General features: G+C 38.2%; 1 protein-coding gene across 1 annotated transcript in view; it reads right to left on the bottom strand.

The window, feature by feature from the left end:
* Positions 1-161: 161 nt before the first annotated feature.
* The window catches only part of LOC109092920 (5-hydroxytryptamine receptor 2C-like), a 96,336-nt gene continuing 77,351 nt past the window's right edge, over positions 162-19,146 (bottom strand). Inside the window, exons 2-4 of the mRNA XM_042727329.1 lie at positions 12,060-12,666; positions 3,871-4,071; positions 162-2,434 (exon numbers count right to left, since the gene is read on the bottom strand). Of these exons, the coding sequence (XP_042583263.1) occupies positions 1,476-2,434; positions 3,871-4,071; positions 12,060-12,450 (1,551 nt within the window). The 5' untranslated portion in view covers positions 12,451-12,666 and the 3' untranslated portion in view covers positions 162-1,475. The remainder of the gene's footprint in view (positions 2,435-3,870; positions 4,072-12,059; positions 12,667-19,146) is intronic.

Below are 19,146 nucleotides of genomic sequence, written 5' to 3'. Positions count from 1 at the left end.
CAAATTAATTTCATGCTATCTCATAGTACTTAAAATTGTGTTTTTTATTCATTATTTTTTTTCCAAGTCTGAATAGATGGCAAAATAGATGTAATTTCCACATAACCATTTTAAATAAATGATTGTGTTTAACCATTGGCAAATAAAAAAAAATTGTCTGAAATTTTGTTTAATGAAGAAAAGTTAAAAATACAATGTCAAGATTTCCCACGCACTGACAAATTTGGTGCTGTCCAGGGTCCTGGAATCAATTTGATACCACTGCAGGTAGATGTACCCAAACTCTTCAGGATACGGTTCACTTTATAAAACTTTACAAAAACAGTGAGGTGTACTGCAGAATGATAATCGTCTTTAATTAAATAAATAGCAGCTTCACAAAATTATACCACTGTGAGGATGATGGCTTGTTTGTTTGTTTTTGTAACGAAAAAGGGATTTGGTAAAACATTCACAGGCTATGGTATAAAAATGGGAGTTTGAACAAGAGAAGGTGATACAGGAGAAATTCTAGAGTCTACACAGAAAACAGCAAGAATTTACAGCTTTATACATCATAGGTTACTAGACATCCTCAAATGAACATTTTTGGTCTTACAGACCAACATTTGATGCCATGGACAGTTCGTCCATATAAAGTAAATGGTTTTAAAAGTCTTGTCTGTTGTGCAATTTTGCTTCTTCTCTCACTCTGTCATGACCACTTGATTCGCAACCTTACATTCACAGGAGAGCATGTTCCCCAGAGCTAGAGGTTAATTCCTTCAATACCTGTTGAAAAAAAAAAATCATTGAGAAGCAGTTTGGACTAGACCAAAACACAAACCGCATTTGTTATGTCTGAGCATAAGTTTTATGTTAAGTATGACCTTCACACCATTGTTCTGTATGGTCCAGTTTTCTAGGTCACTGTTAGAAGTGGTTTGAAGAAAACCAGTCATTTCCACCAGCAAGTAAGATACAACCTCTGTGTTACTGGATTACTGCAACTCAAAGGATTCATCATATCATATTGGAGATGTTTACAAGTTACACAAACAATGATCTGACTTGCAAGTGTTTTTAGACAGCATAGCTTCATCCATATTATAATGCATCTAGCTTGGATGACACAGTAACTCTTTTTTTTGGCTTCACATTTTTTTTGTAATTATTCAACTGACCACAAGAGGATGCTATGACTCTATCTGTCGGATATTTGCGTGAACTGCAGCCTCGTATGCTGCTTTAGTAAGAGACTGGGTGCTCATGCAGGACTTAATGGCATTCAAAAATCTGAACCTGTTAACACAAACACGCACTCACACACATTACATTCCCTCTCCCTTCTCTGACTTGGTCAGATTATTGTTTCTGTGGCTAACTCAGCATACATTCTATGCTGTGATACAGCTGAGGTTGCGTAGACAGTCGACATCTCCTAAACATCATGTGTAGCTCGGTCCTGTTTTCCACGTCACATTAAATGCTAGTTTTCAGACACTGCTGGTGTGCTCTGTGTGGCTGTGACCACTGCTGATAGACAGCTCTGATTTTCCCGGTTTCAGCTCCAGTCCCGGGTCAGTGTCCATGTCATGGGGCTCCAGATTTCGGATTCCATTGCCGTCCCCATTGCGGCAGTTACTGTTCCGGTCGATGGAAACTTTTTCGCAGATCAGGATGGGTGTGACTACCGCATGGGATGGACAAGGAGCGTTTATAGGGATGGGTTTAAGACCCACCTGTCTATACTGGCAGTGCATGTAACTTGAAAATGCCCTTCTGTAGGTCTTGTTAAACAAAGTGTACACTAAAGGATTGACCCCTGATGAGATGTAGCCCACCCAAACGAAAACATTGAGCAGTTCTGTTAGCACAGGCTCATTACAGGCTTTATGGCAGAGGACATACAGAACATTAGTGATGAAAAAGGGACACCACATGATGAGGAAGAGGAAGAACACTACACCCAACACTTTGGATGCTCGCCGCTCGTTTTTGATGGCCTGCATCATGCCTCGCCGCCCATGGGTTCCGGCTGGGTCCCGTCCAGAGGGCGAATTCATTTGAGATGGAGCTTCTGAACTTGGGATTATTGAGATGGTGTCTGGAGGCACGGTCAGTCCGAGCATGTTTCCATCACTGTTGCTGATCCGTAGACAGTTCAGGCTGCTGCGACGTGATGCCGGCGGTGGGGCCAACTGGGAAGTAGGTGGAGCTGGAGGTTGCAAAGGCTGCTGAGAAGAGGCTTTGCCCTCGTAGAGGAAGACTGAGGCCTGACGCTGAAGTGTTTGTACGGTGAGACAATACGTGACCACCATGATGACCAGAGGAATAAAGAAGGCAACAAAAGAGCCAACCAGTATGAAGTGTTCCTCATTCAGAGCACAGTTGCCATTTTTCAAGACCTTTTCTCTGTTATGGAGTCCGATCACTGGGATAGGCATCGAGATACCTGTGGTTGGAAGAAGTACGAGAATATCAAACAAATATATATAAAGAAACATCAAAGAAACAGTCAGACTAGCAAATGAGAAAGGCAACTGGAATGCAAGATGCCGGAGACAAAAGACCAACGGCTTCAGCAAATCGTGCTCAGAGATCTATCCTCAAGACAAATCCTCTCTCTTATCCAGCTAGATCAGTATTCCTGATGGTTGAGAGAGAGGATATTTTATTTCATTAGAGCAGATGAATGAGAGTGTCAAGGCAGATAGAGCCTTAATGCTGCTTTGAATCCAGATAAGAATCAAATAAACATTGGGCTCACGTTCAAACGGGAGAGAGGTTAGATGTGTGAACCCTCTGTCATCAAGTCTAACTAATATTAGCAAATGAGACATGAAGCCTCTGTGGAGAAAAGCGATGAACAGGAGACATAGAAAGAGATAACAGAGGGATACATAGAACAGTATTGTTTCGTTATTATGGAAAAAAAGACAAAAGCACATTAAGTTACTGAAACATACACTAAAATGTAAATGAATACTGAAAATAGAAAAATAAAAGCACACTCAACAATAAAAAGGAAAGGAAAGCCTGTGTGGGTGAGAGAAAGAGAGACACCATGTCCAAGAGAGTGTGTGTAGGCTTGCATTAATAAAAAGCAGGGTGAGAAGAGTTTAATCTTTTCTAGAAAGTTTAGTGAGAGGCAGAGATGGAGAGCGAAAGCTACAGGGTCTTTTTATACTTAAACACAACTACCAGTGATATCACTGCAGACAAGTTTTGTAACAGATCAGTCATGGTTACTCTACATTATATTATATAAATTATATACTATACATTATATTATAAAGTTGGACTCTAGATGGCGCTAATGCAGTAGAATGCCAATCCTTTAGCATTCCTCACACAAACTTTACTTTATTGAACTATAGGTGGTGATCTTCACTAGAAGTATCTGATTACCAAACCAATCACAAACATTCAATTAATCCAAGCTTCACTGAATTTCGAGGCCCCGCTCTGGGTGATGGAGAAAATCACCACAATCACCAAAACTGGTGCTTGTTTATACAATGTCATTTCAAATCATTTTCATTGTTGCTGATCTGAGGGGGCTCTTAGACCCAGCTGGAGCCTTGAGAAAACCTCACAACACAATCTGCCATTCTGAGGGGTCCTATGACATACAAACACATTCCAGTAATAGATTCAAGAGGATTGCAGTGGACTGATATTGACTTCAGTAAGTACAAACTGTTCAATCTAAAGACCTCCACTGACAGTGAAAAATAATTGTGTCTGTCCTTTTTTCTGCAGGTTTTTCTGGCATTTCCTCTACTGGTTATCGGGGAATGATGTACAGCTCAAGACATTTTTTTTAAACATGTTGTTGTAAGAAATAATGCATTTTATTCAATTTCATCATATCAATGTTCCTCTGACCTATTGAAATAGTCCAAACTGCAGCAATCTTCAGCATGGCCTTGGTGCGGGAGTTGAACCGACTGTGCTCGATTGGATTGCGTATGGCCACGTAGCGGTCGATGGAAATGGCACACAGGTGCATGATGGAAGCAGTGGAGAAAAGCACGTCCAGATATATCCAAATAGGACAAAGAGCGCTAGGCAATGGCCAGGCATAATCTGGAAGACAGAGAGAGATTGCTTTGTAAACACCCTTTATGAGACGGTCATACACATGAAGAATGATGCTGAGAAAGAAGAAAAGAAAGAAAGAGACGGAAAGAAAGAAAGAAAGAAAGAAAGAAAGAAATAAATAAACAAAAAAATAACATATAAGAGAAACAGAAGGCAAAGTGGTCTATCAGATCACATTATAAAAGTCCAGACGAGCTAAGACGAGCAGAAGAGCTAAAAAAGGCTATGTCAGCAGGCTTAAAATAACCAACATTAAGAAACAGTCAGGTTATGTAAAAAGTAAGTCATTTAGAGTTGTGTAGGCTCATGGGTGAGAGCGAGAGATACAAAGTCACACTGGAGCGCAACTGCACATTTGCTGAGGGGTATGCAAGATCAGTGTTGGTGCCCCCATGTATTCTAGTAGCCCCTAACACTAACTCCTGCAAAAAACTTTTTGCAAGTCAATGACCAAAAGTCCATTCACTAGCTTGTACATGGTAGGATACAAACTTATCAGGAGTGAAAAAAGTGGAGGGGGCGGGGGGTGTTGACACATAACATCCCCTTTAACTCCTGATGGCGGACCCCAGGTAGTAAATTTCATTCATTCATATTTTTGCATATTTTTATATAAAATGAGAACAATGTAAGTAAAATTTACTTTAAATAACAGCTGCATTTTTCATTTTTATTTATGGAGATAATTCATTGAAAATTTACCATGCTAAGTTGAAGATTTCACCTGGCAGAAAAACAAACTATTAAAAATGAATGTCATGATTCCCACTATGACAACTAGATGGTAGCAGATGATTGTTAATTGTCTCATTTACCATTTCCACTTTGTAATATAGTTCTTTTCACATGTTTTGCTAATGGATATATTTAGACATTATAAAATCACAATTCTAGCATTTAAAAATCTTCTTTTTGTCACAGGATTTTTTCATAGGGTTGGCCAGGACGGGGCCAGCAACCAGTCTGTGGTGGCACAGAAATCTTCACTATTTCAATATAGAAATGCCTAATACACTGTTCTAATGCCTAATACACAACTGACACGGGTGTCCCGGGGCTCGAAATTCGCAGAGTAGGAGGGGTTAGTGACGCTGGGTGCAACTGAAAAGGTGCCATTGTCTGGTGAGGTCCGGTTAGATTTAAGGGTTAGAATTTTTTGTAGTATAGCGTAGGAAACACAACACTTTCATTGACACAACCAATAAAAGCTGTGGGGTGGAGTTTGCACTTAAGTGGATTGGGGGAAAATGTGCATGCGTGTCTGTCAGTGGGAGGAAGCCACGCCCCATTTTGGAGCTCCCATCCTGTTTTGGAGTTCCCTCCCCCAGTTGGCTATCTCCAGGCTGCAGTTAGCTATACCCTCCTCCATTTTTTATGCCACTGGAATAATACCAGAATTATAGAACAGATAGTTCTGGTCTAGGCTTCTGATTTGTCAATGCAGTGCTCCAGTTGAGCTAAAATCCTTGAAATAGCAAAATGTGTAACACCCATTCACCACAATATTTGTCTAAACCAACGTTTTAATAAAAAAAATTGCTGAGCGGTTTGGTGTGCAAAAGAGTATGGTCACCACCAAGATGTTAGAATGTGGTGGGTTTTTAAGAGTGTAAGATGTTGTTGTTGCCAGGGTATTTTCTAAAGTGTTTCTAGGTATTAGATGGATACTAACTGGCCCACATCAAAATATCCCATAAAAGATCCCAAACCTTATATTTTGAGGTGACATTCATGTCTGTTCAACTTATCGTGCCAACAGTAGTAATAGTGATGTTTGCTCTAGCTCTAAAAAAAGATAAAAGAGTTTCTGAAGAACAACATTCAACTTCTTGCTAAATTTTAGTTCCACAAACCTTGAACTAAACAAGACCTGGGAACAAGTAATAATACCTGTAATACAAAATTTCAAGCTTCAATTGATAGGCTTTTAGGTGACAGAAGTGGCGAAATAAAAACGTCCCTCAGAGAGGACACGCTCTAATGCAGGGTCAGATACTCTTACAGAAAGGTCTTCAGGTCTACAGGGGTATGTCTGACGGTTTGGATGACATTAGCGCCACATGAGGTGTGAGTCACTGTCAGTTTAACGTTTTATTGAAGCCCAGGGCAAGTGCAGGCACTCCAATCATGGGATGAATGAGACTGGTCCAAATCCAGCAGCATTGTGGAGCTCAGAACACTTGGACTGGAGATGAGGGGAATGTCTGTTGCCAAGTTAGCGAAATTAATGATAAGAGAGTTCTCTGCCAGTATGGGACCAGCAAGTGTTCTGACACAGATGGTGAGCAAAGGGGTTTTCCTCTCCTCATTTATTTGTCCGTATCTCTGCGGTGGTCCCATTCATGTTCTGCTGTCCACGGAAATAGACCACAGCACATCCAATTACACCTTTCCTAAATAAGAAAAAATGACAGCAGCAGATCTGTGAGGTTAAAGATTATGGGGTTAAATAAGGGACAAGAGAAAGAGATAAAGTGGGAAGTGAAGGAATTAGGTCAGATTCAATCCCTCAAATGAAGGTTTAATTCCTACAGGCAGAAAGAAAGACAGCCAGTGTTGTGGAGTAACTAAAAGTAGTCATCACAATACATCACGGATACAGCACCAGGCACTGGAGAACCGGGAGAATTCCCGGTGGCCTGGCTGCCAATTTGGCCGGCTGCCCTGTTTTTATTTTTTAATTTTTTATAAATATTATTATTACATAATTGCCTGGCGAATGTACTAAAGTGATTATTTCCAAATTTGCCATTCGATAATAACGCAGCGCTATTCTTCAGTCCGCGCACGCCAAATGGTTTAATCAATGCAAGAGACTCAAGAATGGAGTGGAAGTGCCTAGGTGGGGCAGAGAGGCAAACTATTGACCTGTGGTGCATTTCCCAACTATGGTCACAAGTTCCGTCATTACCAATAGATTTCAATGGAACTAACTACCTAGTTAGCTAATGATGCTTTTGGGAAATGCACTCATGTTTAGGAGGATGTCAAGTGCAGGTCAGGATCATCTTTAAATGAGTAATTGTAGTTTTGTTTTTGTTTAAATAGTTAAGACTTAAACTCCTAGCAACTGTTAACAGTAGCAGCCCATTACTCATCATTCAAAATACTGAGGGAGATATGGCAGACAACAACACAACCGAAAATTAACAATGGTGAATAAATCCAAAAACAATGGTTACTATTGTTAAACCGTGGTAACCACAAATTAGCCATGGTTTTGATACACTTACCATAGCTTAACAATGGAATTCGTAGTAAAACTATGGTAACAAATGGTGATCAATTTCCAAAAAAAAAAAAAAAACAGGGTTAATTTAGTGTTGGCAAGTCCAATTTATTTGAATTAATTAATTTATTGAAGAGTCCATTTTATGAATCGAAAAAATAAAATGAAAACTTAAATAAAAGTAAACCACTTTCTAAAAGTTCTAAATACAGTTTTTAAATACATTAGCTATATTAAGTCTCATGTTTTCACCCTACACTAAAAAAGAAAGGTTCTTCTTTGGCATTGAGGGTTCCATAAATCACCTTTAACATCCAATAAATCTTTTCTTTGTACAAAATGTTCTTTGTAGAGCAAAATTTTTTTTTTTTTTAGATTGAAATATTCTTCACTAAGAAAAATTATTATTTTAAATACTGGTCACTTAAAGGTTCTTTGGGGAATCCATAAATGTTTTTCTATGGCATTGCTGTCAAAAAGTCCTTTTGGAACCTTTATAAGTGTAATTGATCTATAAAATAAGTAACTGATCTAACAGTTTAAAAAAATGTCCTCTTTAATAACGTGTGTTTATCTCTCTTTAGATGATTTTACCCAAAGCAACTTACATTGCATTCAAGGATAACATTTTGCTAGCATGTGTGTTACTTAGTAATCAAACCCATGACCTTGGCATTGGTGTGGTTTTATGAGGCGGACCAAGAACTGCAGGGTTTAAACATAATTAATAAGACATGGCATGACATTGCAATTTATAACCATTGTATTACTGAGGTTTAGGGTTAATGTTTGAATTCATGGATAAAATGCAAAGATAAAAAACAAAAAAATTAAATAATGAATACATATAATAGACTGACAAAGTGAAATTTAGAAAACAGACTAGGGGAAAATATAGTAGCAGAGTAGCAGCAAAAATAGAAACTTAACCTTAAGAGGCCTAGAACCGCTCTTTTGACACAAGACAGAATTGATTTGTGAGATGTTTATCAGTTTAGCACCATCTGAGCTGCTGAGTATCAGTATATAACTCATCTTAAACATATCTTGCCACTGTATGTTCCCGGAGGTAATGACTCTAATGCCTCTCTGATTTCACTCTATTGTCTCGCTCTTTCCTTGTCCATCTTTGTCTGATCCTAAGCGATATGGTTTCTATGCTTCCCCCAGACATTAATACATGTGAGCAGGCCACACCACTCCATTATAAAACCCATATCTCACCCTCTTTTTCATCCATTTTTGAGATGATGCACTGGAACTTAACACAGATTAAACGGACTGAATCAAGGTCAGACTGCTATATCTTCTGAAAGACACCTGCCAGCTCATTCACACATACATGGTACACTCCCCCACCAAACACACACAATCGCACTCGCTATTAGACACCGACAATGAAAAAAGGAGTGTGAAATCCATCATTGCCGCATGTACTGCAGTAGAAAACTATTTTTATGTCTCTGTGTGTGTGTGTGTGTGTGTGTGTGTGTGTGTGTGTGTGTGTGTGTGTGTGTGGGCATAGGCATGTCTGAGTTTATGAGCGTGAAAGCATTCATATGTGGATGTGGAGAGCACACGCTCACACATTCGAACAGTTGATGATATTTTGCTCTGACAGCTTCCTGGTAATGGCCATCACAGTCTCACTGTTTATTACAACATGCCGCCTAATCCCTCCACTCCATCTTTATCTGTTTAATCTGTGTGCTTGTGTGTGTGTGTGTGTGTGTGTGTGTGTGTGGGGTTGGGGGGGGGTGGGGGGGGGGTAAGACACCCGAAAGCCAAGAAACTTATGTGCATGGCACCAAAGGTTGGTGTTATTTTGTCTCATTTCTGTATATGAGAGGTTGCATGTATTTGAGTGCATGCTTAAGATTTTATTAACACACTTCAGTATGGACTGTGTTTTTGTGCATGCCAGAGTAGGGTTATTGTCATTAACTAAGGGAATGTTTAGACAGTTCTCAACTAAAAACAGGAAACATTTTATGTGTTTTAGCCATTCAAACATAACAACAGCATTTTGGCAGCCTTGAAAAAAAAAGTGCCCCTATTATAGATTATTATTATTTTATTTATTTTTTTTTGTGCTATTGATTGGCATTAATTGTCTTTTTTAGTTAAAATAAATTCAATTCTGAGTGCACGTGATTCCTGGGTGGGGAGGGGGCATGGTCCTTAGGAAATAGATTTTTCTTGCAATTGCAAGTTTATATCTCACAATTCAGACTTTTTTCTCAGGATTGCAAGTTTTATATCTCGCAAATTTTGAGTTAACATCAGCTTACACTGTGAATAAAATTGTCTGAATTGTAAGATACAAATTCAGAATTGTTAGGAAAAAGTCTTGTGTAAAAGAACCAATTACTTTTTTTAATTCCTTTTTTTTTTTTTTATTCCACGCTGGCAACAGGCTTCCTGAAGTTTAGGGTGAAATACTAAAATAACAAACCCAAAAACTAAAACGTAAAAACTATAAAGACTATAAACTATATTTTATATAATATATATAAAAAGATTATATATAACAGTTATATTTTAAATATAAATCTATTTAAAAAATATATATCTATTTTATATAATATATATAAAAAGATTATATATAACACAATCTATGTGCATGCAACCATGACCGTTTCTTCTCTCTCGCCACTAAATTGCCTCTTTTCCGATGCTCTGTTTGCTCTGAGGGTCTGCAGGCTGCTGTACTGATCAATTTCTCTTTGTGATCAATAACGTCCTTTCCTCTCGAACTGACAAATGCAAGCTCATCATGTGCACTATCTACAGCTGACAAGCAACTAAGATCATTTAAAGGTAGGACATCTTCCGTAATCAATATGAAGGGAGTCTGAGAGAGCTCAGCGAATCCACTCGTGTCCAGAGATTGGCGAGGCGCTGCATCCTGAAAGAGCTCCCCCATGGCTGAGGAGAGATGGACAGTGTGGCCTCCTCTATGGATAGCAAGAGCCAGAAATACTCTAAAGCAGACAGCTCAGTTGCTCAGAGGCAGCTGGACTGGAAAACGATCTGAATTCTGCCACAGGCGATATTTCTGTGGGCTTCTGAGCAAAGCAATGCCAAACAAGCTTCTGTCTCTCTCAATGTGCCCCCCACTGCCTGCCTCTCTCTTTCTCTCGCTCCGTGAAAGGAGATTCCACGCTATACAGTGTTATAAAGCTATTAAATCTTGCCACCTCTGGCTCTTTCCTTTCTAACTTTGTCAGTGCTCTGTACCATACATAATTAAACTCATGTACAGTCTCCCAACTAAATCAACCTAAACCCTAACTTTTTTTTTTCTTGTCTTTTTTTTTTTTAATGGAAGTTATCATCTCTTGAGTTTTGGTAGAAAGACCAATTAAATGTGTTATTTAACCAGGGTATATTCTATGGTGTCATTTGTATAATGAGCCATGTTATTTGGAGGAGAAGGACTGCCTCGCACCAGTGAAAAAGCCCCTGGGTCTTAAAGGGAAATGCCACTGAAGTTATATTACGGGAAGTGTGGCTTCTTGTGATGCTATATGCATTATTTTAAAGTTTGCATCCCATTTGCATTTTTATACACCCTAAAAGTCAATGCACACTGGCCTATAGGTCAACCTGGAATACTTTACCCACAATACTGGGTAAGTATATCACATTAGCTGCATCCCAGTTCAGACGCTGCTTCATTGCAAGGCTAAATTTGAAGACCGACTGCATCACCGCAGTGCGATGATGGCTGTCCCAATTCGAAGGCTCCTTCAAACCTTTGTTTCCCAGGCAATGAATACGGTGGCCGTGAAGGGCAAAACAGATTACAATTCTGAAAACAAAATAACAAATTACAAACGCAAATGCAAATCTAATTTGTTGTTGTGTTTTCTGAATGATTTTGTTTTTTAGATTTGCATTTGTAATTTATTTTGTTTTCAGAATTGTAATCTGTTTTGCCCTTCATGGCCACCGTAAATGAAGGATACAACTGATGGATTGACAACTGATAAAGCAGTTTACATGTTTACATATCTTACTGAGACACGATTTTATAGATGATTTATATTTGTTATTATATAAATGAATTGACCAAGGTGAGCACACTGAACCTTGTTTTAGTTTTCAGACAGTTTAATATCACTTTCAAAAAAGTCCAGTGGCAGCTGTCACAGTTGATAGGTGACAAGATCAATCCTTCGCAGGCTAGACCGTCCCATTTCACAATGCTCAGTCCAATCTTCCTGGCCTTTGCGAATGATCCAGCTTTTGAACTGGGACACAACAATTGTCCAACGCAAATATGAGCTTTATGTTCAATCAGGACGACTGTGGAAAATTTCAAAGTAAAATTTACATTATTTAAATAAATAAACGTGTTAATTTTTGTAATCTTTTAAAATGCTTTACATATGTGCATAATATTCACTATTTTTTGTAATATAAATGGGTTTTATATATGGAAACATTTATATTATTTTTTTTGTATTTATATATTCTTTATATTTCAATCTTGATATTTTTGGGTCCATAGCATCAGATGAAAAACCCTGTTAACTTACTATAGTAGTGTTAACTTACTATTTTTAATTTAATTTCCATATTTATGCACCTTAAATGTCAGAAATTTTAAGTAAAATAGTGCTAAAATGTTAATAAATAAATAAATACAAATACAATAAATAGGTTTTTATGCAATTTTTTTTTTTTATATTTTAGGAAGGTCATATTTGGGGTCCATGGCATCAATATTTTAACTCACCATACAGGATGTTAATGAGCGAGATAGGCATGACCAAGATGCCGACCAGCATGTCAGCCACTGCAAGTGATCGCAGAAAGAAGTTTGTCGCGTTTTGCAGCTTCTTTTCCAGCGACACGGCCAAAATAACCAAAATATTTCCTCCTATCGTCAGAAAGATAATCACAAGAATCAGCAGGGCCGGCCAGTTCTTCTCCTTCATCGACTCCTTTTCAACCCCTTGAGGAGAGAATGAAGAAGAGGAGGATAGATTAAAGCTGTAGTCAGTCGTGAAGAGGCTCTGATTCAGGCTCACGGTGGTATTCCCAGGCCAGACCATCCAGCCAACGAGGTCTAGGGAGGATGTCGTAGAGCCGAACCCGGCCAGAACTGGCCCGCCAGGTGCCCCCATCTTCTGATGTCTTTTCCTGTCACCCTTTATCAATCCGAGCTCCTTCCACTCATGGCCACTGACAGCCACTTACAGGTAGAAGAGTTTGGAAGTTCTAAAACGTTGAAGTGATCGATTCAAAATGCTATGTGAAGGAGAAATCTACAGCGCTGAGGATATCCATAGCATTTCCTGGTGCAAGTTTCTAGCTCTGGATCTTATTCATGGAAACCGTATCTGTAAAACACAATGAAAGACACACAATAGGGCAATGAATACCAAAAAAATATTAACTCATAGATAAAAGGCACTATAAAAGAACTCTGACAGAATATCACAGAGTTACTCAGATAAAATAACAGGAATCAAAGTCGCAGAATTGAAGGTTGTGATAATTTTGTACAGTACAATGTCTAAAGAATGAATGACAGCACTGTTGAATTGACTTAGCTGTCAAAGTGTGAATATCTCCATCATAATATTGGAGGAAGCACAAATGATCAGTTGCAGAAATATCCATCCATTTCGAGCAACCAATGGTGCCCTTCTCCCTGTGGTAATAGAGGGTAATTGAGTTCACAAGTTAAAATGATATGTTACAAATCGGGTCTCCATGAACCTGCTGCATTGCCCTACTGAGAGCAATAATTCACCAAATCTGAGGTTACTCTTCATTAAATTAGGTGGTATTAATAACACAAGACACCTGTCAAAGATAATGTGATGTAATGTCATTGTCGTGATGGACAAGTGGGTAATTGTCACTTTATACAGCCAGTCACTTTGCGCTTGAACCGAACGATGTCTAATAAGCTTCGGTAATTGTAGTTTTCACCCCATCGGTTAGGCTGTGCATTATAGTAGGTGTAGACTGAAGGCACGTTACGTGTGTGGGAATAACAAGTACCCACAGTGCTCTGTGGCCCACAACTAACCATGTACATGTATGCTTTAATTAGGAGAAAGCAGGCACTAACTATAGGCAAGTTGAAAACTTTCTCCACTCCTCCAATTTATCATGACTACCAGATCAGTACGATGATCATTTCAATATATCTTCATAAATTAAGATTATCAGCTTTATTTTCATTAAATGGAAATATTGGTTGGTTCCCTCAACCAATTGCAATTTATTGAAAGTAAGGTGAAAAGAAGAACCGCAGTATGAATCAGTAAATCAAGGTGAAACAAAATCATTCCTCTCTAAACTGCAGAGATTGTCCCCTATAGATAGAAAATGTGAGTCACAAAGAAAAATACGACAACCTGTCCCGGTTTACTTCTACAATGCTAAGAAATAGGTTTATTCACTGCAGGGGACAGCAGTTTTCTCATATACAGACATGTTTCCCTGCATCTAAATAGAGAGCAAAATTGCAATGCTCCTCAGAGGCAGAAGAGTCCGCGGTAGTTCACCTCTTCTCTGGAGACTGCAGATAAAAAAAACGACAGCAAAAAGTAAAAGACCCCTACAATAAATAAATCACCGGATAATCACTTCCTGTGCATCCTCCTCACACATACACATACACAAACACGGGAGCACCCTAAATGCAGTCATATACAGGTTCAAGGAAAGTGCATAAAAGATTTTGAATTTACAGTCAGCCCTGAATCTTATTATGACCCTTCACATCCCATTATAAAAGAATAGAACATCTCCTTTGGGAAACATAATGGTGGGCACGAAAAAATGAACACCATGGGCTGCAGCAGGCTAAGAAACAATATCAGCATTAAGGGGCTCTGAAATAGTCTAAAATTAGAGATTTTTTTTCTTTCTTTTTTTACTACACTGTGAGCCCAAAAGGTATTTTGACACCACACACTTACATAGAAATATTCACACTACAGTACAAAAGTTTGGGGTCAGATTTTTATTAAGCAAGGCTGCATTAAATTGGAATTAAAAAGACGAATAAGACATGAACTTATTAAATAATTAACTGCTGCTCTTTTGAACCTTCTATTCATCAAAAGTATTAATCCCAATCAGCAAATTAGAATGATTTCTGAAAAGTCAGCTTTGCCATCACAGGACTTAATTACATTTTAAAATATAATAAAATAACATGCATCCTATGTGAGCATAAGAGACTTCTTTAAAAACCTTAGCAACCCTGAGGTGTTCAAATACTATGGGATCAAAGTATATGTTGGAAAACTGCAAAAACAAGCCAAAACCTCACAGTTTTAATGAAAAGAACACTGAAAGATGAACTCTGTGTTGACAAAGCTGATTGTGGTTCACCTGATGAGAATCTTAATCTTAGTCTCTCCAACTCTCTCTATTGCTCTCTCAAACGCTCTCTTTTCCCTTCAGACGCCTCTTCATCATCCATTAATGAAGTGCATGAGAGTGCACTCACAAACTAAGTTCTGCATTCCAACAATGGGTAATTAGCCTCCTCAGCAGAAGCCAATCAAGTAACTGTGAATTGGGATAAATTGGCATGAAATGGAACGACTACACAAAACAAGGACAATGCTCAAATACCTTCCAGCGATTCAAATCTTTAATCTGGTAACGATCAGCGCTGGATTAGAATTTGGGTTCATTTGGAATGCTTTCATTGTGGGGAAATGTTTCCAAAGCATTCCGAGATTCCCACCAAAACCACAAATAAACATAAATGTTTTCTTTTTTGAATAGGATGGGGGTAAATAAGAGACAAAAAGACAACAGAAAATGGGTACAAAATATGATTCAGCCTACATGAAAGTGTTCTTAGAACTGGTTGTCTCATTTCATATTTGAATTGGAAAATGAAATGCAGAATTATTTTTGCATGATGGGAATCGTGGGCAGACGAACCTGCCCGAGGGAACTAAAATTTCCACCCACTAAGAAAAGTTTAAAAACATTTTTGCTTCCTGACAGGAAGGTTAAATATTCTCCTAAGCTTAATCCGAGTAGTGTGTATGTGTGTGGGTGTGTGTGAAATAAGGATAAGAAATGAATGCAGAGTAGCTAATTAGTCCTGGTGCTGTCGACCGAGATCAACAGAGACAAATGAAGAATAGAGCAAGGCATTGCAAGACTAAGATTAGATTGAGTGACTCTGACAGCACCACTAAGTGAAGGAATCTGTATATGTGCATCTTTGGAATTACAAATCTACTATTATGGCCCCAGACGCTTTGTTTAGTGGTATAAATGAAATGTAAAATCAGGAGAGCGAGAGTAGCCACATGTGTGCGTAGGGTCTGGCACAAATAAACAGACTTACACGGATCCCGGAGGACCCTAATAACACAATGGGCAAGCGCTAAACATATGCATATCCAGATTTCTTCTCGGCATGTGGTTGCGAAATGGACCCCAATTGTTATCCCACAGAGAAGATTCTCATGTCGCCTAATTTATAGTTCTGTTTAACTCAGCACTGCTTTTCATAACTGAGACTATAATTTTTGTCTGTAGGGCTGAATACCGGTATATAAATTAAGAAAGTAACCAGCAGTCTTGAAAAGCCATTTGCTCAGTGCCGTTCAGCTCAGCACTTTAATGGAACAGAAAATAAATTCCAGTCTCCATTTATCCTGGTAGGGGGAAAAAAAAAAGTAGAAGCGAAGCGAAAACTTGTTTCTATGGAACGGAAGCCATTTCTGGATGCTTTTTTCAAGTGTGCCACGTTATGAACAGCACTTGAAAAGAAAATTAAACTAAACCAAACAATAAACAGCTAAACACGAACTGCTCTGCTAACTGTCATCCTTGGCCTTTTCTTTTTACTTTATTTTGCAATTAGCAGGGTGAAACACTTAGGGCAAGCTTTTGAAAGAAAATCACTAAACATCCTTAACACAACAACGAATATTTTGTCTTTTTATACACATATACATTAGACTACATGTTTCTCCACAGTGATAAAGTGATTCATCTGCAGCTTGCGGTACATGACCATTACCTGTCTCTACAATCTGCTTTCGTAAGATAGCCCAGACTAATGATTTGAAATCTATTCATATATGTCTATTTCGCCCTGCTCTTCACATTGCTGGAAAAGGTCATTCAGATAATAACTCAACTAATATGGGAGGGCTGTTACAGGAGTCACTGAATCAGGCATAAGATTCTTGCTCCTGCAATATTCTGGCAATTATGGAATCAAAAAGATGAGAAAGTCTTTGTGTTTTTGTGATTTTCTATGATTTATTTGTAATTTTACAATACAAAAATAGAAATTCAAAAATTAGCTTGCAGCATGTTTTTCTTGCACATTGGATATTCTGGAACAGATCCTCTGTGACAAAGGTTTAGACTCGCAGTAAGCTGGTTACAGGACCGTTTGACATGGCTTTTTGCTCATCCACCTGTTTTTCTTTGAATCTGATGCTAGTCACATGTGAGCCAGACTGCTAATGTGCATTTAAACAGGCAGAAATCAATGACTAATCGATACTGTTTCATAAAGAGCTAATAATGAGTAGAATACACAAATACACTTGCAAACACAGAACACACACACACAAACTTAGTATTTGAGAGCATGAGAAACCTCTCTGAACCATGAAACGATGCTTTGTTTGGCTTAGCATAAGTCACTCTGACACTTTTGTGAGACAAAGCTTTCAGAAAGTCTTAAAGGTGTGATAGGAACACCCATCTCATTCATTAGATGCTTTCCTGGATGAGTGAATATGTGGACAGGTTTTATCTGAGAAACAAGTGACACAACAACAACAACAAAAAAAAAAATGTTTTAAAATGCTCCTGCTATTGTTTACCAGAACTGGTGTGTTTGATAGAAGTTTCCTTTCAAATGACTTTCCAGGGTTAACAGCTAACGTGTGCTTGTGCCTACAGCAAAATGCATCTACTATAAGGAAGAAAACATAGGCACCAAATTCCAAAGAACAGGTCGACGCATGGCATTCTGGGATTTCTTCTTTGTCCTTTTTGCATTCCATTTGAAACTCTGCATTTTTCTATTTCTTTTGTTACAATGGACATTGGCATGCCTATGAGCAGCACATCTGCCCATCTCCAAATGATATTTACCAACAAAAAAATAAAATGATGAGGTCTTCCTGTGGCTCAGTGGTAGAGCATTGCGTTAGCAGTTAAAAAAGTTGTTGGTTCGATTCCCAGAGAACACATTAGGTAAAAAATGTTAGCCTGAATGCACTCTAAGTTGCTTTGGATAAAAGCGTCTGATAAATGTAAAATAAGCCTTCTGTAAATTTATGCATGAGGTCAGGCTGGATCTCTGATATCAGCAATCAACCACTCATGACCAGCTATTTCAGTGTGAGGTGGCAAACTTTTGTTCTCTTGGATGAATCTACAGTATCAATGTTTTTCTGATGCAAAAATTTAACTTTTTTGTGTATCGGTTCTAAAAAGTGTTTTTAAGAGAGAGTGAGAAAGAGAGAGCTTCTAAAACCTATTCTAACTATTCTTTCCATTCTGAAGACAATAATGCTTAATAGAAAATGTAAAAGAAAAAGAAAAAATCAGTGACAACAGGGACTGTATAATAGTTCATTATAAGGCTAAATTGCTATTTGTAAATTTGAAAACCAAATACATACTGCATAAACAAGTTACATTTGATAAATTCCAAGCCTGTTTTCGGTGTACAGAATATCCAATGATGAAATAAAAATGCTTGAAAAAACTGATCTTGTGTAAGTATACACAAGTATAAAGCCTCTTTTTAATTTCAGAAATGAAACCTTATCTGGACCTTAGGAATGCTTGAATGAGATCTTTTTGCATTCAGTAGAATTACAGCAATTAAAGTGTGGATATCTTCAATATTTGCACTCTTCCTCTAGGTTTTTTCAGTTTAGCTTTTATTATTTTCTATTTACTTGCAATATTACATTTTTTTCTTTTAATTTTTGCAGGCCTTGGGGAGTGGGAGGGTTATATTGGCATCCAGGGAGACAGTCTATTGATTTCCATCTTTCTTTCAAGCTTTTCAATTCTCAATCTCTGTGTTTCTGGCACATTTCAAGAGCAGTTGGTGAAGAGTCCGTTGAGGTGCTCTCTGCCCTTGACTGAGCACCATCGGCTGCAATTTCACCCTCTTTGCTCTCTTTCTCTCTCTAAGTATCTTCCCCTCCCTTTCCTTTTCTCTTCTCTTTTCCCATCAAACAGAGCAACACTTCTTGCTTCTTCTGTGGGAATGGTGCTTGCTTTTTTTCTTTTTTTCTATAACCTTTTTCATGATTTTACTCAATGTACTGTATGAGCCTGCCTGTTTATATAACACCTGTTTTTTTTGTTTGTTTGTTTTTTGTATCCAAACACACTAACAAACACACTACCGCTCGAAAGTGTCTTTTGCACCATGTGGCTGACTGTTCCTCTAAGAGTTTCATTAGCATCTCTCCATCCTATAATCATATCTGAGTTAGTCTTTATATTACGTACCCTTCCCGACCCGCTGCATCAGTCTTTTTTTCCTCACTGAATAAACACTCATGATAATTGCCGCTCGTTTGCTATACTAATATTCAGATGAAAAATCATTGTGATGCTGAAGCATTTTGCTCTGCGTGACCTGTAAACTGTTTTTAGTTATTCACAATTATAGCGCACTACCAAAGATAAATAACAAATTCTTCTATTCCAATTAATGACCACTTAAATTTCTTCACTTCCTCCCGGTGACCCCACTGCTCAATGATGAAACCATGTGTTCGTCTATCCCTAGTTCTCTTTTCCACAAAGCTGATTCAATGGCACTTGAGCTGCTTGGATAT

This window comes from Cyprinus carpio, chromosome B7 (assembly GCF_018340385.1).
Source record: "Cyprinus carpio isolate SPL01 chromosome B7, ASM1834038v1, whole genome shotgun sequence".
Lineage (NCBI taxonomy): Eukaryota > Metazoa > Chordata > Actinopteri > Cypriniformes > Cyprinidae > Cyprinus > Cyprinus carpio.
The sequence above is the reverse complement of the archived record's forward strand: the minus strand, read 5'-3'. Positions and strand labels throughout refer to the sequence as shown.